General features: G+C 39.6%; 1 protein-coding gene across 1 annotated transcript in view; it reads right to left on the bottom strand.

Moving 5' to 3' along the window:
- Positions 1-26,613, bottom strand: part of LOC121381962 (ceramide kinase-like protein) — a 42,439-nt gene that overhangs the window by 2,393 nt on the left and 13,433 nt on the right. The window contains exons 5-11 of the mRNA XM_041511397.1: positions 13,268-13,410; positions 12,370-12,444; positions 10,136-10,316; positions 7,487-7,564; positions 6,048-6,157; positions 4,829-5,040; positions 1,927-2,277 (exon numbers count right to left, since the gene is read on the bottom strand). Coding sequence (XP_041367331.1) covers positions 1,927-2,277; positions 4,829-5,040; positions 6,048-6,157; positions 7,487-7,564; positions 10,136-10,316; positions 12,370-12,444; positions 13,268-13,410 — 1,150 coding nt within the window. The remainder of the gene's footprint in view (positions 1-1,926; positions 2,278-4,828; positions 5,041-6,047; positions 6,158-7,486; positions 7,565-10,135; positions 10,317-12,369; positions 12,445-13,267; positions 13,411-26,613) is intronic.

Below are 26,613 nucleotides of genomic sequence, written 5' to 3' on the forward strand. Positions count from 1 at the left end.
TAGAAAATATTTCTGGCACTCGTCCTTTTGTAGATGGTTTTTTGACACTTGTATCAAGAAAATCAATCCTTGGGAGTTCACTAAAGTTTGCTCCAACGATTGATTTTCTTGAGACTCATGTCAGAAATTATCAATCTGGTATCTAGTTATCAAATTGGTCACCTACTTTACATGTCTGGGTTGTTTTATATTTTTTTAATCATATCTTATTCAGTGTATATTAAGACGAGTGAAAATGCCATCAACTTTTACTATGTAGCCTACTCCATTTTTATTTTTTAAAAAGCCTTCTCCCACCATCCCCTCCTAAGAAATTATATCCTCCCTTTTTACACTTAGCACATAATGTTAGATTAGATTACCCCTCTAAAAGAGTATTTCATAAAAAAAAGCAAAATGACAGCCAGTAAAAAAATGACATGCTTTTTGTCCTAGGAGATCTCAGTGAAATTGATAAAGGAGACATGGTTACAATCTAGTATGTGGAATCTGTGTCATTGTAATGGGGTTTTTTCACTATTTGTTCCTGCACCATATGTAGGGGAATCTAATGGGGTTTTTCATTATTTGTTCCTGCACCATATGTAGGGGAATCTAATGGGGGGTTTTCATTATTTGTTCCTGCACCATATGTATGGGAATCTAATGGGGTTTTTCCACTATTTGTTCCTGCACCATATGTAGGGGAATCTAATGGGTTTTTTCCACTATTTGTTCCTGCACCATATGTAGGGGAATCTAATGGGTTTTTCCCACTATTTGTTCCTGCACCATATGTAGGGGAATCTAATGGGTTTTTCCCACTATTTGTTCCTGCACCATATGTAGGGGAATCTAATGGGTTTTTCCACTATTTGTTCCTGCACCATATGTAGGGGAATCTAATGGGTTTTTCCACTATTTGTTCCTGCACCATATGTAGGGGAATCTAATGGGTTTTTCCACTATTTGTTCCTGCACCATATGTAGGGGAATCTAATGGGTTTTTCCACTATTTGTTCCTGCACCATATGTAGGGGAATCTAATGGGTTTTTCCACTATTTGTTCCTGCACCATATGTAGGGGAATCTAATGGGTTTTTCCACTATTTGTTCCTGCACCATATGTAGGGGAATCTAATGGGTTTTTCCACTATTTGTTCCTGCACCATATGTAGGGGAATCTAATGGGGTTTTTCCACTATTTGTTCCTGCACCATATGTAGGGGAATCTAATGGGGTTTTTCCACTATTTGTTCCTGCACCATATGTAGGGGAATCTAACGGTAATTAAAGGTATGGAGAAAGTTGAAGTTAAAGTTTGTTTTGTATAATATGATACCACTAGAGCACATTTATTTACTTATCATTGACTAAAAGATGTCAAAGATTTGGTAATTTTTCGACATCTAGTCTTAGTGAGGAAACTCGCTACATTTTTCCATTAATAGTAAGGAATCTATATATGCACCATCCCACAAACAGGATAGCACATACCACTGCCTTTGATATACCAGTCGTGGTGCACTGGCTGGAACAACAAATAGCCCAATGGGTTCATCGATGGGGATCGATCCCAGACCGACGCTTTACCACTCGGCTATATGTCCCGCCCATTTTTCCATTAGTAGTATTTTACCAGTGGGCTATATCCCGGTAGGAGAGTAATAATTTATCGTAGTCGTTAACAATGTGGTTCAGACACTCTGTCCGCATGTATATAAACTGTTGCTTTAATGTGTCATCTTATTTTGTAACATGTATATGTACAGCAGTGAATCAGGGCCTCAACCCTGACACTGCTATTGCGATCTGGGGTAAAAAAAAAAAAAAATTAAATAAATTCTTTTTTTAAATGTGGTTCAGACTTTTTAGATTTTACATTTTTTGATAAGCCAGCCAGAACCCTGAAAAAAAAAAAAAAAAAAAAAAAAAAAAATTAGATACCTTTGACTTTGAATCGGCTGATTTTATTCTGTTATTGCAGTTGTCATTATCAACATCATCATTGTCGTTGCCATCGTGATCATTGTCGTCGTCCGATGCACTGAGCCCATTGAGTGCCAGCGTACTATCTGCGCGCTCACCCACCGACTGAGACGACGATGAACAGCTGCTCACATCTTCAAGGTCAAGGACATCGACACTCTTCGTCTGCTGACTCTGGCGGCGTCTCAGCTTGGCCATCTCGTAATCGATCTCGCTGTAGTCGTGGTCCTTGTAGTTCCAGCTGATGGGAACACGCGGTCGAAATCTCACCTCCTTCACGCGCTGGACTTCAACGAAGGGAAAGTCAAACTGAAAAATGTAAGATTAAAGTTTGTTCAACGACACCCACAAACAAGTAGTACCAGTATTTGGCGCCACATTTGTCACGTGATCGAAATGGTCATCAAGTCGTTTTATGACCACTGATATTTTTAACTCATTTGCAGATTTAGGGGCGGGACATAACCCAGTGGTAAAGCGCTCGCTCGAGGCAGTGCACCACTACTGGTATATCAAAGACCGTGGTATGTACTATCCTGTCTGTGGGATGGTGCATATAAAAAATCCCTTGCTGCTAATCGAAAAGAGTAGCCCATGAAGTGGTGACAGTGGGTTTCCTCTCTCAATATCTGTGTGGTCCATAACCATGTCTGATGCCATATAACCGTAAATAAAATATGTTGAGTGCATCGTTAAATAAAATATTTCTTTCTTTCATTTGCAGATTTAGTTGGTCAGAACTGTTGATTTTTACTTTCCATAATAAATTATTAAAAACTATGTTTTATTAGAGATATCACACAGCTGTATAAAATTGTAACGACATTTATCAGCTAGCGATGTCCATGTGATTGATTCAATCGAGAAATAAAAGAACAGGACAATGTTATCTCACATCAGGGGATTTTTTTATCAACCTTTATTCTGTTTTAGCTATCTTGAAATCTTTATTAAAATAGTTTTTGTACATTTTACTTTGATAAGTTCACCAAAACAAATTCCTGCAATTCACTGTTGCATGAGACCGACATTATTTTGATCGGATATATCTATATTTTTGCCCGTTTTAAACTACATAAAAGCTGACCCGGCTTATACATCATACCAACCATGTCTGCATACCTATAAAAAATTTAATAAAAAAGGGAAATCCCAATTGATCCTTTATCTACTCTCTATCTTTATGGAAATCGTATATGTAACATTATCCATTGTCAGCTTCGTAACTCTGCTAGCAACCTAAACTATCATTTATTATTAAGCTATTTTTCTGATAACCCAAGCTGTGCATGCGGAGATAACTGTGACGATAATTTTCATAATGTTTAGCTCCAACAATAGGATCATCACTACCATATTTTTTCTCGACTATCCATTTCTATTCTATCTACTCTATACCTTCTATTACTATATGTTAATAAATATTAATTATGTTAAATACTTTATGCCATTGGACATTATGCTATTACGTTTTATATATGATTATGAATACTGATTATTGTCTGATGTCCATCTTGTTTAGGAGAGCACTTATATAGGCTCTGTCTGTTGTGCAATCCTTTTGACATTTTTCTGATCAATAAAATATCTCAAAACAAATACCAACCTTTGTGTACTAGATATTGAGGGGCAAACTAAGGGGTCGGCTTATCCACAGAGTCAGCTAATACACAGTGATATATGGTATACTAAAAATTGACAGGAGGCAGGAAGCATATTCTGATTAAAATGCACAATATGTTTTCTGATAATGCGTAATAATATAAATCATAAGTTTTTATCCACGTTTATATCACATTTTCTGCATTACTGTTGAAGGAAATGTTTTATTTAACGACACACTCAACACATTTTATTGACAGTTATATGGCATCGGACATATGGTTAAGGACCACACAGATATTGAAAGAAGAAACCTGCTGTCACCACTTCATGAGCTATTCTTTTCGATTAGCAGCAAGGGACCTTTTATATGCACCATCCCACAGACAGGATAACACATACCACGGCCTTTGATATACCAGTCTTGGTGCAATGGCTAGAGCGAGAAATAGCCCAATGGGCCCACCGACGGGGATTGATCCCAGACTGACCACGCATCAAGCAAACACTTTACCACTGGGCTACGTCCCGTCCCTCATTACTGTTGAAAACATGACACTAAAAGTCTAAGAAATGGCCTAATTTCCAGACTACTCTCTACAACTACTTGTCAGTTTCTAATATTTGCTTTCAAATTAAAATCTGAGAAGCAAAGAAATTGCCTCCCACTAAACAAAATAAAGTTCCACCATTGTTCAGACAATATAATTATACTCTTCAAAAAAAGTAGGGGAACCTGAAATATTAATATCAACTATTAAGATCACAGACATCCTAGTAAAGAACGTTCAGGTCTGTTTATCAACACACCGAAACACATTCCATAGTTTGCACATGCATCACACAGTTGCCCCGTACACGTGCGTGGGGTGTCATTATTGATTTTGACAATTTCCAGGAAGGTCCATTAATCACTGTGGAACATTATTTCTGTCAATCTTTTTCATTCTGTTGATCATACAGATGTTATTGTTTTGTTTTTAGTCATTTATATTGTTTCATTTGTGATTTACTGATAAAAACCCCCATCAACTTTAAAATTTCACTTCTGACCCCAATTGTCCTTCAAGATATTTGGTGGTCATAAAACCTACTGTAATACTGAACTACTGGTTGTAATGTTTACCCAATTAATTCACTATTATTATATAACCATTCCCCACAGCTAATATACCTTACAATTTTGGCAATTGTGAATTCTTATTAGAGTTCTTCTACGTTTTTTTGAAGAGTATATATATCTAAGAATAAGACCAACCTGATTCTTGGAGTTCCCGTGCCTCCTTAAGTATCGAACAAAGTCTTTCCTGTCCGTGTTGTGTACAAGCACCAGGTCGAGATGCCCATCCGAGAGGTGGGTGGTTGGACTGAGGCCGCGGGGAGCCAGGTGGTTCAGGCCAGGTATTGAGAACACGCCCACACTCATGAAACTACCTTTACTGTTCTTCCATGGATTTTCATTGGTCAAATCTGAAACAATGTCAAAACTTTACAATTCTTCCATGGACTTTCATTGGTCAAATCAGAAACAATGTCAAAACTTTACAGTTCTTCCATGGACTTTCATTGGTCAAATCTGAAACAATGTCAAAACTTTACAGTTCTTCCACGGACTTTCATTGGTCATATCTGAAACAATGTAAAACCTTACAGTTCTTCCATGGACTTTAAAAGGTCAAATCTGAAACAAACAATGTAAAACTATAGTTGTTCCATGGACTGCAGGCTCATAGATATAAAATGGGGGGGGGGGGGGGAGAGGGGGGAGACAATCTATAGTGAAAAGAGAACAAGCCATAGTTTTATTTTTATATAGAGTAGGACAAAAAATAAATTTTTGACCTCAAGAAGAGGGGCACAGAACCCCCAATCCCCACTCCTGATTCCTATGGGCCTGGACTGTCACTGTTTCAATTTGAAACCATGTAAAACTTCACAGTTCTTCCACAGACTGACACTGGTCAAATTTGTAACAATGTAAAACTTTACAGTTCTTCCACAGACTGACACTGGTCAAATCTGTAACAATGTAAAACTTTACAGTTCTTCTACTGACAGTTCTTGCTGGCACTAACAACATACACCATTGCGAATATTTATTATATAAGTATTTATTTTCACTCCAAAATTAAGAACATTTCAGTCTAATTTTTTTGCTATATGACTGCATCTGGCTGTAGTACCGGTATGAACAGGTGGTTCACCCATGTCCCAAAAAGTAAATGCACAATATTACAAAATAACATGAGCAAAATCCATCTAGAATGCTTACCATTAAACATACAATTGTTAGATATAATTACTAGAAGTGAATATGTGAACCACAACATATACGACAAGTAGGAACTATAGTGGACCGTGATCCATGAACTCTCATCCAGAAGTGAACTGTGTAGTGAGACCTATAATAATGGAACTGCTATTGCCAGACACAGCTATAAGGGAAGTAACTCTTCTTCCATGTCATCAACTCTTACCTATAATAGAACTACTGGAACCAGACACAGCCAAAGGGTCAAACTCTTCTACCAAGTCACTTGTGATAAGACTGCTGTCGTTCAGGTTTTCTGTCCAACAAATGTTGCATCTGCAAGAAGAGGGCAATATGTCTTGATGTAAATAAAATGAAACACCTCAAATGAATGTTTTGGTTAATTAAACAAACTTTGATACTGACATACCGGCCTCAGTGGCATCGTGGTTCAGCCATCAGACATAAGGCTGGTAGGTATAGGATTCGCAGACCGGTACCGGCTCCCACCCAGAGCAAGTTTTAATGACTCAATGGGTAGGTGTAAAACCACTACACCATCTTTTGTCACTAACCACTAACAATTAACAACTAACTCACTGTCCTGGACAAACAGCCCAGATAGCTGAGGTGTGTGCCCAGGACAGCATGCTTGAACCTTAATTGGATATAAGCCTGGAAACAAGTTGAAATAAAGATGAATAATACTGACATATTCTGCACAGGTTAAGGTGTGTCTATTTTTGTAGACGCCACTTTGGCGGAGTGAATAATACCTGGACTGTCAAAGGCTGTGTGAATCGGTGCAGTAGGTTCAAAACCTGCCAATTGACACTCTCTGTTTTTTAATTTATACCCATCCAATGAAGTTTGAGCTATAACAAACATTTAGTTCAAACAATATTTTATTCCATTTACTGGTGGGATTGGTCGATCGACAGGCTACAAGCCTATATTAGGACCTTTCCCTACATTTATTTTACAAACAAACTGACAACATGACAGACAAAATACAATTAATAACAAACATTTGGATACTGTAGATCTTGAAATTAATGCGATCATAATATTAATGCAAAAAATATGAGGTTGTGTTATCCGCATTAATAATATGACGCAGTTATTTCTGTGTTTGGAAGCTAGCTATGTGCATGTCATCAGTCATCCCTAAGGGAGCTGGAAGCTCAGTAGTTGTGAACTCTTTAAGATAATAAAATCAGGGAAGAGTTCAGCCGCTATTAAAAACAAAAAAAGGTATGCTTTTGAGTTGATCTCACCAAAAACACTAGGGACTAAACAGGTTAATTGATGTGTACACAGACATGTTAGTGAGTTGATCTCATTGAAGACGTCTGCAACTCAGATTTAACCTAAACGTACACAGACGTGTGTTATTAAGAAAGTAATATTTCAAAGGGAGGCCACTTGCATTAATTTCATGTCGCATTTTTGTCTGCCCACCGTCACTCACATTAATTTAGGGACACATTAATTTCTAGATCTACAGTAATCAGAAACAGACTGAGTATACAGACACTGATATTGTCAACAAACATATAAATATGTAATATGTTATTTTAGTTGTTAAAAGGCTCTGTTGTTCGGAAACATGGTAACGAGGGCAGATAACTCAGGTCAATATCTGAAAAACACAGTAATTCTTACCCAGTCAGACACGGCGTGTTGAAAACAGGTGAAATGATAGATGGAGCTGGGATGTACTCCACAACACAATCGTACGACCTGCAGAAAAGAAAATATGAGAAATACAGAGTATTGAATTTCCCAGTAATTCTGTGCCTGGTTTAAAGGTACATACCCTAGTTTTTAAACACTAAGACATATTTTTTTACTATTATAGCCATTTTTTATAACTGAAATCATACTTTACTTAGATTTTATGGTTTAAATTATCAACTTCCGTACATTCCAAGTGTTTGGGGTCATCCTGGTGTTTTTAATATCACAAAATGCATTTCTCATATTTTTAAAAAATGCATGTGCGTCTGAGAAGTAACAGTTATGGAGTCGAGTTTTAGTCTATTTTTAGAGGGTGTTTCACCATTTCAAAGTCACAGACTGATGTTTCACTCAATTGTAACTTTATCCAAATGAGTTACAGGTTTGTAGATTAACTAAACTTAGTGTTAATTTTAACGGGTTGAAACTAGGGTCTGTCCCTTTAATTCTCAAACATAGAAATTCTCCTCTTGAACCTGTGGCATGCTAAGGATGGTGAGTGCTTGTGAACAATCTGACTAAAACCAGTATACTCTATAATATCACATTCATTTAACATTACAAAAATCATCCCTCCTGGACATGCATCAGCTGACAGCCAAGCAATTCTGAAATGCCAGGCTATGTTTTAAAAAACATTTATTAAAAAAAAACTAAAAACTAAAAAAAGAAGTTTGTTTTGTTTAACAACACCACTAGAGTACATTGATTAATTAATCATCGGCTATTGGATGTCAAACATTTGCTATTTCTGACTCACAAGTCACCAGAGGAAACCTGCTACATTTTTCCTAATACAGCAAGAGATCTTTTGTATGCATTTTCTGATAGACAGGAAAGCACATACCATGGCCTTTGACCAGTTGTGGTGCACTGGTTGGAACGAGAGAAAAAATCCAATCAGTTGAATGGATCCACAGAGGTGGTTCGATCCTGCAATGTAAGCACCTCAAGCAAGCACTCAACCGTCTAGGCTAAATCTTGCCCCTTGTATGATAAAATACTCTTTAATACTACTGAACTATTTAAATAACTTTGGACCATTTTATATATAAATGTATTATTGCTGACTATTGATTAAAATTACCTGTGTATGGTCAGACTCAGAAAAAAATTCTTTTTATGTATACTTTTATAAATAAACAGAAATAGCCAATATGAATATCACATAAATTTTAATTTCATTTAAACGGTCAAACAAAAAAAAATTTCCATATGCAAATAACCAGAATATATGTTTTTAAGTCCATTCAATTAGGCAATATAATTTGAACTACTTAAATATTAAATGATTCTGTGCTAAACCATACTATGCAAATAACATAATTATTCTATAAACCGATATGTAATTATGTGGATTTAACAGTATATATATTTCATACTTTTAACTCCTTTTTCACTGTTATATCAATCATATACAGGCAGAGCAGAACTCCAAAACATCAGATAAACATATTGCTGAATCACCTCCCCATTACCGTAATACAGTGAAATTAACTCCTCTAAACCAGAGATCCTCTGGACCAAGTAAAAAGTCCAGTTTTAAGAGGTAACCGGTTTAGAGAGGTGCTCTTCTGTACAGATATTTAATAAGGGGCCACGAAAAATGTCCGGTTTTGAGGCAATTCCAGTTTACTAAGGGTCCAGTTTTTAGGGAATTCCTGTTTATAAGGGTCCTGTTTTGAGGGAATTTCGGTTTACAGAGGGTCCAGTTTTTAGGGAATTCCGGTTTATGAGGGTCCAGTTTTTAGGGAATTCTGGTTTATGAGGGTCCGGTTTTTAGGGAATTCCGGTTTATGAGGGTCCAGTTTTGAGGGAATTTCGGTTTACAGAGGGTCTGGTTTTGAGAGGTTTCACTGTACATCTATACATATACAGTCAAGTATAAATCATCTAAACATTGCAATCAATATCTAATTCAATTTCGACAATTCAACACATAGAGGATATTATATGAGTGTCCATGACAGACGATGTTTACAACATGAGTGCCTAAATTATCATATTTTAGGCACGAGTGTCGTAAACGTCGTCTGTCATGGACACGAATGTAATATTCTGTTTATTACTGACACAATTTAATTTTTGTTGCAAATGAGGTTACAGAGTCCCTCGTGTTTATCTTTTGTGACGCGGGAGCAATTGTTTATTTTTTTAATGTTCTTGTGTCCTGATATCTGCATAATTTCAGTGGTTGGCACATTTGTACTGATTAACTTTTGTATAAATAATTAATAATGTTCAAACAAACAAAAATTCAATAGCAATTTTGCATTGGCGTTTTCCCAGCGCCCTGAAAACGGGAACGTCATGTACCCAGTTTCGTGTTACTGTAAGGAGATGTAAAGTGATGTCATTGGAATACTGACGTCATTCAAATTCAAAATTAGCTGGAATGTCGTGTCAGCCAACCAGAAAGAAATGTACTCTTACAACAGCCAATCGTTAAACGACAATGCCAGGAGGACATACGATTTAGTTATGACATACGAGGGAAATTGTACGATAAATATGACCCTCGTTATGCTGTACCTCATAGGTAATAAACACATATTTCACATGGTGATCGCATACCTCAGTTTGGCTTTGGTCAAGGCCTTGATGAAAGCTACATCTAACTTTGTTGAGCCCAAAGCTTTGTATCTGTCCATGAATGACAACACACTGGCGGGAAAACCGTATTGCGAGTTGAAAGCCCACTGGAGGAATTTGTGCTCTGTACACACAGAGCATACATCAACACTGACACTGTGACCTGGGGAAAAAATAAAATAAGTAGTAGTAGTGACTAGCAGACAGACAGATGGATAAAAAATCAAAACAGGCAAATAGTTAAAACAGTTTGTTTTGGGGGCGAGGTGTAGCCCAGTGGTACATCGCTCGCTTGATGCACGGTCAGTTTGGGATCGATCTCCGTCAGTGGGCCCATTGCACTATTTCTCGCTCCAGCCAGTGCACCACGACTGGTACATCAAAGGCTGTGGTATGTGCTATCCTGTCTGTGGGATGGTGCATATAAAAGATCCCTTGCTGCTAATTGAAAAGATTAGCCCATGAAGTGGCGACAGCGGGTTTCCTCTCTCAATATCTGTGTGGTCCTTAACCATATGTCCGACGCCATATAACCGTAAATAAAATGTGTTGAGTGTGTCGTTAAATAAAACATTTCCTTCCTTCAGTTTGTTTTGTTTAACGACACCACTAGAGCACATTGATTTATTAATCATTGGCTAGTGGATGTCAAACATTTGGTAAATTTGTTTACAAAGTTTAAAACAGGAAACCTGCTTCGTTTTTTCATTAGTAGTAACAAGGGATATTTTATATACACCATCCCATAGACAGGATGGCACATACCATGCCCTTTGATATACCAGTCGTGGCACACTGGTTGGAATGAGAAATAGCCAAATTCCAGACTGACTGTACATCAAGTGAGTGCTTTACCATTGGACTATGTCCCGCCCCCAGGCAAACAGAGACAGACAGACAGACAAAAAAACAGACTGGCAGATGCACAAATGAACTAAAACCTGGCAGACACAAAGAGATGGACAGACTGATGGATGGACAAACAGAGACAGACAGACAGACAGAAAAACAGACTGGTAGATGCACAAATGAACTAAAACCTGGCAGACACAAACAGATGGACAGACTGATGGATGGACAAACAGAGACAGACAGACAGACAAAAAAACAGACTGGCATGCACAAATGAACTAAAACTGGCAGACACAAACAGATGGACAGACTGATGGATGGACAAACAGAGACAGACAGACAGACAAAAAAACAGACTGGCAGATGCACAAATGAACTAAAACCTGGCAGACACAAACAGATGGACAGACTGATGGATGGACAAATAGAGATAGACAGACAGACAAAAAAACAGACAGTTCATGCACAAATGAACTAAAACCTGGCAGACACAAACAGATGGACAGACTGATGGATGGACAAATAGAGACAGACAGACAGACAAAAAAACAGACTGGCAGATGCACAAATGAACTAAAACCTGGCAGACACAAACAGATGGACAGACTGATGGATGGACAAACAGAGACAGACAGACAGACAAAAAAACAGACTGGCAGATGCACAAATGAACTAAAACCTGGCAGACACAAACAGATGGACAGACTGATGGATGGACAAACAGAGACAGACAGACAGACAAAAAAAAACAGACTGGCAGATGCACAAATGAACTAAAACCTGGCAGACACAAACAGATGGACAGACTGATGGATGGACAAACAGAGACAGACAGACAGACAAAAAAACAGACTGGCAGATGCACAAATGAACTAAAACCTGGCAGACACAAACAGATGGACAGACTGATGGATGGACAAATAGAGATAGACAGACAGACAAAAAAACAGACAGTTCATGCACAAATGAACTAAAACCTGGCAGACACAAACAGATGGACAGACTGATGGATGGACAAATAGCCAGAGAGACTTTTTTTTTTCCTGTTCATGCAAAAAATATTTTTGTTATTACTCATTTCTAATTTAGGCCATATTTAGGCCATATTTATGGTGGTCTCAAGAAAACAAATGGAAGAAATCATTAACAATTAAGAAGAAAATATGGCTGAAAAATGGTATGGTATACACACACACACACACACACACACACACAGACGTTTTTTAATGGGTGGAAACCAACACACACACACACACACGTTTTTTAATGGGTGGAAACCAACACAATGATGATGGCACAGTTTAAAATAAACATTCTATAAATAATGATTACAGCTTAAAATAAATAATCACTAAACAACTTACCATAAATTATATGTAGAGTGGCTGTGATTGGGTCATCACATCCCGTTGTTGAATGTACGATGTGATTTGTATTGCCTAGACAAGAGCACAAGATATGATGTAAAGAGTTTTATATTTATCATGAATATTTTTTTAAAAGACCGATGGAAATAAAAGGTAACAGATATTATGATTTGTATCATCAGTGACCCCCATCTCAGATGTCAGAATAGTGATGAAAACATGTTTTAATGACTCAGTGGGTAGGTGTAAAGTTAGTTTGTTTTGTTTAAAGACACCGCTAGAGCACATGGATTTATTAATCATCGGTTATTGGATGTCAAACTTGGTAATTCTGATATATAGTCTTAGAGAGTACACCCGCTACATTTTCCCATTAGTAGCAAAGGATTTTTTATATCCATAGACAGGATAGCACATACCACAATCTTTGATTATACCAATCGTGAAATAGTCCAATGGGCCCACCGACACATCAAGCGAAAGCTTTACCACTGGGCTACGTCTTGCCCCGCCAGAGGGAAGGTGTAAAGCCACTATACCAACTTCTCTCTCACTAACCATTAACCAACTACGTATATAACCCACTGTCCTGACAGCCCAGATAGCTACTTTAAGGTGTATGTGTTTGAACCTTAAATGGGATATAAGCAAGAAGATAGGTTAAAAATAAAATAAAGTTATGTTTGTGATGTCCAAAATAATTTTTAAAAAAACACCATTATATCATCAAAAAAAAATAATAATAATAAAAATTAAAAATGAAATGCAAATTCCCAGTTTGAGAGTTTCGTACTGTATATAATTAATAAAATAGTCCTGACTTGTCTTTTTGTTAAATGTTTAGAAAATAACATTAAATTAACAACAATAACTCTGTTATGTTTGTGCTACATACCTTGCGGTATAATTCCAAGAGGCAGAGGAGCTTTCACGGGATTCAGACCAGGTTTCAGTTCTACGTCATATTCCTTCTGCGCCCGCTTCAGTAGTGCGTCGGCTACTTTATTAGCAGTTCCGTCACCACCCACAGACACTATCCTGCAAAACACAGAAATTATAATTCTCAAGCTTTGTTTTGTCTCAAGCTCTAGAACACAGCAACGTGCCTATGTCAACAGGGAGGAGAGACGAACAACCGAATTAATTCCTCCAGGATTGCAGCCAGCACCAACAAATTATAATAAAGAGACCATATATGGCCTGCTTACGTATCCTTGGCAGAAATATTACATGGCGATAAAGAACACATTAAGAAAACTGCTCAGTTCACCCTGATGATGGGTAGAATCATTTAAGTTTGGAAAAGCAACCTATTTAGGACTTGATAGTAATAATTAGAGTGAACGAAATGAAGAAGGAGAGGTTTTGTTTGTGTTATCCTACCTTCGTTTATTCATGCGTCAGTGAAATGCTTCACAAAATGAAGTGTCCAATTTATGTCAAATATACATGTATATTACCCATATGGGCAATGAGATGTGGGTGAATATATTTTTTATCTTTCCCTAGGGAAAGATAGAAGCTATCTTTCCCCGCTGACGTCATGACGTTAGTTTGGTGACGTCATCGGTTTCCTCGACTGTCGTCTCTCGTTGATGAGATTTTACAAAACATTTAGCTCCACCAGTGTTCAGTTTTTGTTGAAATCATTTAAGCAATTTGTTCTTGTTAACAATTAAACATACTCTAAACTAATTTATTTGTAGTTCATTCACTTCCCACTAGAAACATCAAATCATTATGAATGTGACCTCTCTTGCTTACGTTTGATTTGTGTACCTAAAGATAGCTTTTGAGGTCATTGCTTTTCATTCGTGACGTCATCAGTTTCATCGGACTTTCACGTCTTGTATATCATATAGTTTGTGTCATGTAACACATTTAAAGTTTGAGCTTCTAAACTATTTACACTATGGGTAATAAATACAATAACACACTCGATACTCGGAATTACGAATTATCTGTCCCTCGTGAAATTAATGTTGTCAGTCACTCGCTAAAGCTCGTGACTGACAACATTAATTTCACTCGGGATAGATAATCTGTAATTCCTCGTAACTCATAAGTTATTGTCTATATATGTTACAAGCATTGTGATAAAATTTATTTTCCTATTAATATACAATGGTGGTTCAAGAATGTTGTTGTCATGGATACACATGTCAGCTGCCTACCCAGCATAGGGGATGATGTATTGTAAAAGCTGGGCTCATATTTTCGAATCTATCTTAGCGCTACGATATCATACAAACCGTCATAGTAACATCATAGCCTACAACAGTTTTATGATATCATTCGAAATCTGTAGCCAGGGCTATTGCTCCTTGTCATGGTGATCTAGTCCCACAGTATATATAATACCTTAGGTGGCTCGTACCTCTAGGGGTCATGGACTATAGTCGATCACGTGACAACAATTAACCATCACGCTTGTATACTTTTATCTCCCAGCCGTAATGTTGGCTGCTATACTATTTATGGTCCTATGAAAAATAACTCCAACAACAGTGATTTTGGGAAACAATTATTATTATACCATACAAATCCTTCCTATTGATATATACCTATATATAGTATGACAGCAATATATTATTTCACGGTACAGTCTGTCTTAATCCGACAGGGTTAATTACCCGTTACCAGGAATCCCCAGCCCTCTCTAGGCTACCTACAGATTACACTAGTACTATTCTTATAATGAACGCCAAATTATCGGCATTCCATAACTGACGTGTGACTTAATTAACCTGTTAAATTAACAGTAAACAAATCTAACAATGGATACAAGGGTTATTCTTATATTAGCCTCCCACTTGTTAATTACAACAACTAGTCGATCTCTTTATCAGATTAACTTCTGATTCTTACTTTATCAGGCTTATCTATCAGTTAGATTAATCCACAGGTTAGGGTTACCGACCTCACATACGAGGTCTACTAAACAAACAATAATATCACACAAATAAAACATCAACGACCTGACAGATCAGAAACATAGTTACCAGGTCCAGCGGTGAGGTTTGGTCTCTCAAGAATATATCTCTTGAGGACCGGCATCCAAGAAATACCAAGACGTAGCCCGTACCCTATCGTGGGAACAGTCGGTGTCGGGCTCCCCTCCTTAAAAGTCCCGCCAAACCTTTTTATACCCCTAACGCGGACTCCGCTGCACCGCTGGGGGCTAAACCGGCTATCAGCCTGTAACTGAGTTAATTAGTGTTTGTTCACTAATCGGATTATCGTCTCTTAAGAAAACAACACAATCTCCAACCACAGGGCAACATGATCCTAAAGGTATCTGATACGGCGCATCCACTGGTCATAACAGATTTTACTAAAAACATTCCCCGTACTTAGTAGAGGTTAAAAACATGTAAAATGTAGGTAAATTCTTATCAAAAACTCACCCGTAGGTGCAGTATTTGTAATCTCACTAAGTATAGGTACAATAATATGTGTAGTTACAATATAAAGAAAAATATATGGAATCTGCCCGAACATGTACATATTAAATACATATATAAATATTGTTCCTACACAACGGTAGGTAGGCCGATATAAAAACTTATACATGAACACAAACACAGAGGATTGGAATATTTGGCCTCTCTCTGGAAGTCCTTTGTCTCACAGTCTGTAGACGAGGCCCATATAGGGTTTTCCGAACATTCGGAACTCTATACCTCAATTGAAGGAGGGGCCTGAATCGGGTTTATGAAACAACGTGGTTTCGTCACACACCCCCACCCAAAAAAAGAATATTTACCCTACAGTCAGTACGGAAATATTCGTAGTTATCGTTTCTTCATACATTTACAGATAATTAATAAACACCAATCCAAGTGCGTTAACAGACACCTATGGGCATACATATACACAATAGCAACAGAAGGTGATTACCAGTAATCACTCTTAGTGTTTATGTCTCTGGTAAGAAAAACAAAACAACACAGCTGACCGCTGTCCACTCAAGATGACGGGAAATCTTTATGCCCTTGATAAGGCGTCGGCCAATACATTACTGGCTGCTGGCCAGTGCTGGATCGTAATTGGGTAGTTCTGTAACATGAGGCTCCATCTCAAAATTCTTTGATTGGTCGCCTTCATTCAGTGTATGAACGTTAGAGGGTTGTTGTCTGTAAATACCACCACAGGATGTAGCGCAGTTTTCAAATAAATGTCAAAGTGCTTGAGTGCCAAAATCATGGCGAGGGCTTCTTTTTCAACTGTTGAATAGTTACATTGGTGACCGTCAAATTTTTTTGAAAAGAAACTCATGGGGTGATCGAGTCCCTTCTGATCTTCTTGAAACATAATGGCTCCGGCCCCAACGTCGCTGGCATCGACAGCTAGCTTAAAAGGACGCTGATAGTCTGGCGCTGCCATCACGGGGTTTGACACAAGCATTTGTTTAAGAAGTCCGAAAGCGGTTTCACAACTGTCGGTCCATTTGAACTTCACCTCTTTCTTTAGAAGTGAGGTAATCGGGGCCGAGACGTGCGCAAAATTGTTGCAGAATCTTCTGTAGTACCCCGCCATCCCTAGGAAACGGCGTACTTCGCGTCGGTTGGTTGGCGCTGGATAACTGTTAATACACTGGGTTTTAGCATGCAGTGGCGCCACCCATCCGTGACCCACTGAATGACCGAGAAATGTTACCGAGGCTTTGCTGAATTCACATTTACTGAGATTGATAGTTAGGTTGGCTTTCTGAAATCGCATGAATATTTCTCTCAGGTCCCTCAGGTGTTCCTCCCAGGTGTCCGTCGCCAAGACTACATCATCAATGTATACACTGACGTTCTCCATGTTTGCCAATACACAGTTCATCATTCTTTAAAATGCGGCGGGGGCGGTTTTCAGCCCAAATGGCATGACACGGAACTGGTACAACCCTTCAGGCGTAACGATAGCGAGTACTTGTTTAGCTCGTTCGGTCAGCGGAATGGCGTAATAGCCTTTTAGGAGATCCATCTTCGAAATGAATTTGGCATGGCCCACCCTGTCAATACAGTCCTCGAGCCGCAGGAGGGGGAATGAATCGCCCCGTATCACTTGGTTAACCCTTCGTAGGTCAGCACATAAACGGAATGAATTATCACCTTTAGGAATTAGAAGGACTGGTGACGCCATCTCTTTTTTCAAGAAGGCCCGTTTCTGTGGGTTTATGCAGTATGCATGTTGTTTAATCGGTATAACGTTTTTGTCCACAATCACATCTTGAATTACCACATTTGTCACACTGGGAGAATCTGGAAACAGACAGCTGAATTCTTTAATCAGCTGTGACAGTTCTGGTTTGTGGGCTGGCTCTAAATGATCTAGCGCGTTGTCCAAGTTGGCCAGTACCTCACTGTTTGACAGTTTTACATCTACTGTTTCAAGTGCGTCTGGTTTCCTTTCATCGACCTCACTCAGGATGGACAACACTTGTTTGATCGGCAGTCTGTCACGATACGTTTTCAGTAAATTAATGTGACAGAATCGTGTCTTTCGTTCTCTGTCTGGGGTGTCGATAACGTAACCTGTGGTACTAACTCGTCTATTGACAACATACGGTCCGAAATATCTACTTTGTAATGACCCTCTTAGAATAGGTAAGTACAACAGCACTTTATCCCCAGGTTCAAATTCTCTTTCCTTAGCCCGTTTGTCAAACTGCCTTTTTATGTTAATCTGAGCATTGGTTAGGTGTTTTTTAGCCAGTTCAGTGGCTCGCCACAGTTGGTCCTTAATTCTAGCTACATAGCTTAGCAAATTTTCTGGCCTAGTTTCTGTCAACCATTTTTGTTTTATCAGTTTGAGGGGTCCCCTCGGGGTGTGTCCAAACACCAACTCAAAGGGGGAAAAACCCAAGGATTCTTGCTTGGCATCTCGTGCGGCAAACAACACATAGGGCAAAGATTCCTCCCAATCGGTCCCGTTATCCATACAATGACATTTAAGCATACTTTTAAGACTTTGATGAAATCTTTCTAGTGCTCCCTGACTTTCTGGGTGATAAGCACTCGATCGAACTTGATGTACTTCTAACAGACCCAAAACTTGGTGGAACAATTTACTTTGGAAATTGCTTCCTCTATCTGACTGTAATTCAGTTGGGAGCCCGGTCATGGTGAAATACTTAATTAAAGCCTTTGCTACAATGGGTGCAGTAACTTTTTTCAAGGGAATAGCCTCGGGAAACCTAGTTGTAACACACATTATGGTTAACAAATACACATATCCGTTTTTAGTTCTAGGTAAAGGCCCCACTATGTCTATCAGTACCTTTGAAAATGCCTCTCCGACAATTGGGACTGCCTCCAAGGGAATAGGTTGTATTTTCTGATTAGGCTTACCCGTAACTTGGCACACATGACAACTGTCACAAAACTCACACGTCTCTCTATACATCCCAGGCCAGAAGGAATCTGACACAAGTTTATTATAGGTCTTAGTTCTACCCAAGTGTCTAGCAAAAGTCCCTTCATGAGCTAAACTCAGTAATTCCCGTCTATATTCGGTAGGTACCACTACTCTATACCTCTCAATCATTTCCTCACAGTCAGGTATAACTTTCTCACAACTCTTTTTCATCAAAACCCCCTGGTGCACATAAAAACTTTCTTTGCTATCTCTAACTTCCTTATAATCCACAACTTTATCCCAAACAACTCTTAATGACTGGTCGGCCCTCTGTGCCTTCATTAGACTTTCCTTATCCCATGGCTGTGGAGGAATGTCACACCTCTCGGGCGCTGATGTAGAGACCACTGGGTTGCGTAACCCCGGAGTATGGAATTTCCCCCCGGTGTTACGCTTCCCCAACTCGCTCTCGGCCTCATGACTCAGGAACGTCTCTGATAGGTTAATATCGTCAGCTGGTCTTATTTTGGCCTTTCTGGTCATTGATCGGGTCGTGGCGCAAGCTGGATACTTGATATCCCCTATGTCCTTATCTACTACGCTAATGGGTACTTCTTGAACCTCCAATTGGTCACAACGTTTCTGACAACAATTGTCGGACAAATCATTCCCAAGTAAAACGTGAACATTGGCAAATGGTAGATGTGGTACTACTCCCACAATTACCTTTACAGTCACAAACTGGGAACTTAAATATATCTCATGCAAAGGGACAGTCATACATTGACCTCCTACTGCGGTTAATACTACACTCTTCCAGGTGTAAGAATGAGGAACCTTATTCAACTCTCCCTGAACAATTAAACTCTGACCTGCCCCTGTATCTCTATAAATGGTCACTGGTGTCGGTGGGTGGTCCAGTCTGACGTCACAAATCTTACCAGAGGAAATATAGGCTTCATACATATTTCTCTCTGGCAGACCTGTCAAACGCGATTGTTTGCACCTCTCTTCTTGTTGAACCAATGCTACCACCTTACTGTTATCCCTTCTCCGCTTAAAACAGTCAGCAATTACATGATTATCCATGTGGCAATAAATGGTCGAAATGGTTTTGCCTGTGCCGACAACTGAGATCTCTGATCAACCTGTCCTAATACTGAGGGGCGCTGCTGAACCCTATGTTTTCCACTTCCAGCTAAAGAACTGACGTAATGAAAGCCGGACGGTTTGACACTGGCACTACCAAACTGGGGTTTTCTACTGTTTTGATGATAACTAAAACTTGAATGCGTCGACTGAACTTTGTGTATTAGAGAATAATTATCGGCAGACGCCGCCACCTCTTCCAAAGTATCAACTTGTTTATCCTCTAAATGCATTCTTACATTCATGGGCAAACCATTTTTTACGTCTTCTAGAATAACCATTTCTCTCAGTTTTTCGTAACTACCCCCACTCTTTTGTGATCTAATCCACTGATCAAACAATCTAGATTTCACAGCAATAAATTCAGCATATGTCTGAGATTCTAACTTTTTTAAATGACGGAACTTTTGTCGATAGGCCTCCCCAGTTAACTCGTATGCTCTCAAGACAGCCTCCTTTAAAACCTCATAATCTCTAGCACTTCCATCACTTAATGCACTATACGCTTCACTTGCTTTTCCTCTAAACCTACTCTGAGCTAGCAACGACCATTTCTCTTTAGGCCACAATAACTCCTGTGCCATCCTTTCAAATAACTGGAAAAACTTATCCATATGGTTTTCCTCAAACACAGGTACCAACCTATATGCCTCGGACAACCTGAAACCTTGACTATCCACCTCATTCCTACCATGATCACGTGGAGCCCCTCTAGGTTCTCCTTCTCTCATTCGAAACTCATGTTCCATTCTCATCTTTTCTATCTGAAACTGTCTCTCTCTCTCATTTTCATCCTTCTCTCTATCCCATCTTTTCATTTCCATTTCCCATTCCAACTTCTTAAATGCTACCTGTTGTTCAGCACTAAGCGTAACCCCTTCTACCTCGGGGATGGGATCTATTTGCTCCACCCTTACTCCTTCCGTGTCTTCTTCGACACCAAAGCTCTCTGCTATAATTATATCCCTCATTTTACTAATCGTTTTTGCCTGCTCTATGTCAATATTTCTGTCCTTGGCTATTTCTACTAAATCCGCCCTCTTGCTACGTTTAATCTGCGTAACGCTAAGATTGTCCACCAAATTTTGACTCATATTGAATTATTTATTTTACGAGGATACCACAATACTAATTGACACTATAATTTGCAACAAAAAAAATTCTATAGCCCCCATTATTGCATTAACCAAAATACCGTCCCGTTTCAGATCCTAGGCGAGAGCCCCATTTTTATCTTTACTCCTACCTGTCACGGTGGTCTAGTCCCACAGTATATATATACCTTAGGTGGCTAATACCTCTAGGTCATGGACTATAGTCGATCACGTGACCATAACCATCACGCTTGTATACTTTTATCTCCCAGCCGTAATGTTGGCTGCTATACTATTTATGGTCCTATGAAAAATAACTCCAACAACAGTGATTTTGGGAAACAATTATTATTACACCATACAAATCCTTCCTATTGATATATACCTATATATAGTATGACAGCAATATTATTATTTCACGGTACAGTCTGTCTTAATCCGACAGGGTTAATTACCCGTTACCAGGAATCCCCAGCCCTCTCTAGGCTACCTACAGATTACACTAGTACTATTCTTATAATGAACGCCAAATTATCGGCATTCCATAACTGACGTGTGACGTAATTAACCTGTTAAATTAACAGTAAACAAATCTAACCATGGATACAAGGGTTATTCTTATATTAGCCTCCCACTTGTTAATTACAACAACTAGTCGATCTCTTTATCGGATTAACTTCTGATTCTTACTTTATCCGGCTTATCTATCAGTTAGATTAATCCACAGGTTAGGGTTACCGACCTCACATACGAGGTCTACTAAACAAACAATAATATCACACAAATAAAACATCAACGACCTGACAGATCAGAAACATAGTTACCAGGTCCAGCGGTGAGGTTTGGTCTCTCAAGAATATATCTCTTGAGGACCGGCATCCAAGAAATACCAAGACGTAGCCCGTACCCTATCGTGGGAACAGTCGGTGTCGGGCTCCCCTCCTTAAAAGTCCCGCCAAACCTTTTTATACCCCTAACGCGGACTCCGCTGCACCGCTGGGGGCTAAACCGGCTATCAGCCTGTAACTGAGTTAATTAGTGTTTGTTCACTAATCGGATTATCGTCTCTTAAGAAAACAACACAATCTCAAACCACAGGGCAACATGATCCTAAAGGTATCTGATACGGCGCATCCACTGGTCATAACAGATTTTACTAAAAACATTCCCCGTACTTAGTAGAGGTTAAAAACATGTAAAATGTAGGTAAATTCTTATCAAAAACTCACCCGTAGGTGCAGTATTTGTAATCTCACTAAGTATAGGTACAATAATATGTGTAGTTACAATATAAAGAAAAATATATGGAATCTGCCCGAACATGTACATATTAAATACATATATAAATATTGTTCCTACACAACGGTAGGTAGGCCGATATAAAAACTTATACATGAACACAAACACAGAGGATTGGAATATTTGGCCTCTCTCTGGAAGTCCTTTGTCTCACAGTCTGTAGACGAGGCCCATATAGGGTTTTCCGAACATTCGGAACTCTATACCTCAATTGAAGGAGGGGCCTGAATCGGGTTTATGAAACAACGTGGTTTCGTCACACACCCCCACCCAACAAAGAATATTTACCCTACAGTCAGTACGGAAATATTCGTAGTTATCGTTTCTTCATACATTTACAGATAATTAATAAACACCAATCCAAGTGCGTTAACAGACACCTATGGGCATACATATACATAATAGCAACAGAAGGTGATTACCAGTAATCACTCTTAGTGTTTATGTCTCTGGTAAGAAAAACAAAACAACACAGCTGACCGCTGTCCACTCAAGACGACAGGAAATCTTTACGCCCTTGATAAGGCGTCGGCCAATACATTACTGGCTGCTGGCCAGTGCTGGATCGTAATTGGGTAGTCCTGTAACATGAGGCTCCATCTCAAAATTCTTTGATTGGTCGCCTTCATTCGGTGTATGAACGTTAGAGGGTTGTTGTCTGTAAATACCACCACAGGATGTAACGCAGTTTTCAAATAAATGTCAAAGTGCTTGAGTGCCAAAATCATGGCGAGGGCTTCTTTTTCAACTGTTGAATAGTTACATTGGTGACCGTCAAATTTTTTTGAAAAGAAACTCACGGGGTGATCGAGTCCCTTCTGATCTTCTTGAAACATAATGGCTCCGGCCCCAACGTCGCTGGCATCGACAGCTAGCTTAAAAGGACGCTGATAGTCTGGCGCTGCCATCACGGGGTTTGACACAAACATTTGTTTAAGAAGTCCGAAAGCGGTTTCACAACTGTCGGTCCATTTGAACTTCACCTCTTTCTTTAGAAGTGAGGTAATCGGGGCCGAGACGTGCGCAAAATTGTTGCAGAATCTTCTGTAGTACCCCGCCATCCCTAGGAAACGGCGTACTTCGCGTCGGTTGGTTGGCGCTGGATAACTGTTAATACACTGGGTTTTAGCATGCAGTGGCACCACCCATCCGTGACCCACTGTATGACCGAGAAATGTTACCGAGGCTTTGCTGAATTCACATTTACTGAGATTGATAGTTAGGTTGGCTTTCTGAAATCGCATGAATATTTCTCTCAGATCCCTCAGGTGTTCCTCCCAGGTGTCCGTCGCCAAGACTACATCATCAATGTATACACTAACGTTCTCCATGTTTGCCAATACACAGTTCATCATTCTTTAAAATGCGGCGGGGGCGGTTTTCAGCCCAAATGGCATGACACGGAACTGGTACAACCCTTCAGGCGTAACGATAGCGAGTACTTGTTTAGCTCGTTCGGTCAGCGGAATGGCGTAATAGCCTTTTAGGAGATCCATCTTCGAAATGAATTTGGCATGGCCCACCCTGTCAATACAGTCCTCGAGCCGCAGGAGGGGGAATGAATCGCCCCGTATCACTTGGTTAACCCTTCGTAGGTCAGCACATAAACAGAATGAATTATCACCTTTAGGAATTAGAAGGACTGGTGACGCCCAGGGACTGTTCGATGGTTCTACGATACCATGAGTTAACATGTAGTCCATCTCTTTTTTCAAGAAGGCCCGTTTCTGTGGGTTTATGCAGTATGCATGTTGTTTAATCGGTATAACGTTTTTGTCCACAATCACATCTTGAATTACCACATTTGTCACACTGGGAGAATCTGGAAACAGACAGCTGAATTCTTTAATCAGCTGTGACAGTTCTGGTTTGTGGGCTGGCTCTAAATGATCTAGCGCGTTGTCCAAGTTGGCCAGTACCTCACTGTTTGACAGTTTTACATCTACTGTTTCAAGTGCGTCTGGTTTCCTTTCATCGACCTCACTCAGGATGGACAACACTTGTTTGATCGGCAGTCTGTCACGATACGTTTTCAGTAAATTAATGTGACAGAATCGTGTCTTTCGTTCTCTGTCTGGGGTGTCGATAACATAACCTGTGGTACTAACTCGTCTATTGACAACATACGGTCCGAAATATCTACTTTGTAATGACCCTCTTAGAATAGGTAAGTACAACAGCACTTTATCCCCAGGTTCAAATTCTCTTTCCTTAGCCCGTTTGTCAAACTGCCTTTTTATGTTAATTTGAGCATTGGTTAGGTGTTTTTTAGCCAGTTCAGTGGCTCGCCACAGTTGGTCCTTAATTCTAGCTACATAGCTTAGCAAATTTTCTGGCCTAGTTTCTGTCAACCATTTTTGTTTTATCAGTTTGAGGGGTCCCCTCGGGGTGTGTCCAAACACCAACTCAAAGGGGGAAAAACCCAAGGATTCTTGCTTGGCATCTCGTGTGGCAAACAACACATAGGGCAAAGATTCCTCCCAATCGGTCCCGTTATCCATACAATGACATTTAAGCATACTTTTAAGACTTTGATGAAATCTTTCTAGTGCTCCCTGACTTTCTGGGTGATAAGCACTCGATCGAACTTGATGTACTTCTAACAGACCCAAAACTTGGTGGAACAATTTACTTTGGAAATTGCTTCCTCTATCTGACTGTAATTCAGTTGGGAGCCCGGTCATGGTGAAATACTTAATTAAAGCCTTTGCTACAATGGGTGCAGTAACTTTTTTCAAGGGAATAGCCTCGGGAAACCTAGTTGTAACACACATTATGGTTAACAAATACACATATCCGTTTTTAGTTCTAGGTAAAGGCCCCACTATGTCTATCAGTACCTTTGAAAATGCCTCCCCGACAATTGGGACTGCCTCCAAGGGAATAGGTTGTATTTTCTGATTAGGCTTACCCGTAACTTGGCACACATGACAACTGTCACAAAACTCACACGTCTCTCTATACATCCCAGGCCAGAAGATATCGGACACAAGTTTATTATAGGTCTTAGTTCTACCCAAGTGTCCAGCAAAAGTCCCTTCATGAGCTAAACTCAGTAATTCCCGTCTATATTCGGTAGGTACCACTACTCTATACCTCTCAATCATTTCCTCACAGTCAGGTATAACTTTCTCACAACTCTTTTTCATCAAAACCCCCTGGTGCACATAAAAACTTTCTTTGCTATCTCTAACTTCCTTATAATCCACAACTTTATCCCAAACAACTCTTAATGACTGGTCGGCCTCTGTGCCTTCATTAGACTTTCCTTATCCCATGGCTGTGGAGGAATGTCACACCTCTCGGGCGCTGATGTAGAGACCACTGGGTTGCGTAACCCCGGAGTATGGAATTTCCCCCCGGTGTTACGCTTCCCCAACTCGCTCTCGGCCTCATGACTCAGGAACGTCTCTGATAGGTTAATATCGTCAGCTGGTCTTATTTTGGCCTTTCTGGTCATTGATCGGGTCATGGTGCAAGCTGGATACTTGATATCCCCTATGTCCTTATCTACTACGCTAATGGGTACTTCTTGAACCTTCAATTGGTCACAACGTTTCTGACAACATTTGTCGGACAAATCATTCCCAAGTAAAACGTGAACATTGGCAAATGGTAGATGTGGTACTACTCCCACAATTACCTTTACAGTCACAAACTGGGAACTTAAATATATCTCATGCAAAGGGACAGTCATACATTGACCTCCTACTGCGGTTAATACTACACTTTTCCCGGTGTAAGAATGAGGAACCTTATTCAACTCTCCCTGAACAATTAAACTCTGACCTGCCCCTGTATCTCTATAAATGGTCACTGGTGTCGGTGGGTGGTCCAGTCTGACGTCACAAATCTTACCAGAGGAAATATAGGCTTCATACATATTTCTCTCTGGCAGACCTGTCAAACGCGATTGTTTGCACCTCTCTTCTTGTTGAACCAATGCTACCACCTTACTGTTATCCCTTCTCCGCTTAAAACAGTCAGCAATTACATGATTATCCATGTGGCAATAAGAACACCTCGGTCGAAATGGTTTTGCCTGTGCCGACAACTGAGATCTCTGATCAACCTGTCCTAATACTGAGGGGCGCTGCTGAACCCTATGTTTTCCACTTCCAGCTAAAGAACTGACGTAATGAAAGCCGGACGGTTTGACACTGGCACTACCAAACTGGGGTTTTCTACTGTTTTGATGATAACTAAAACTTGAATGCGTCGACTGAACTTTGTGTATTAGAGAATAATTATCGGCAGACGCCGCCACCTCTTCCAAAGTATCAACTTGTTTATCCTCTAAATGCATTCTTACATTCATGGGCAAACCATTTTTTACGTCTTCTAGAATAAC

The sequence above is a fragment of the Gigantopelta aegis genome, chromosome 9 (genome assembly GCF_016097555.1).
Source record: "Gigantopelta aegis isolate Gae_Host chromosome 9, Gae_host_genome, whole genome shotgun sequence".
Lineage (NCBI taxonomy): Eukaryota > Metazoa > Mollusca > Gastropoda > Neomphalida > Peltospiridae > Gigantopelta > Gigantopelta aegis.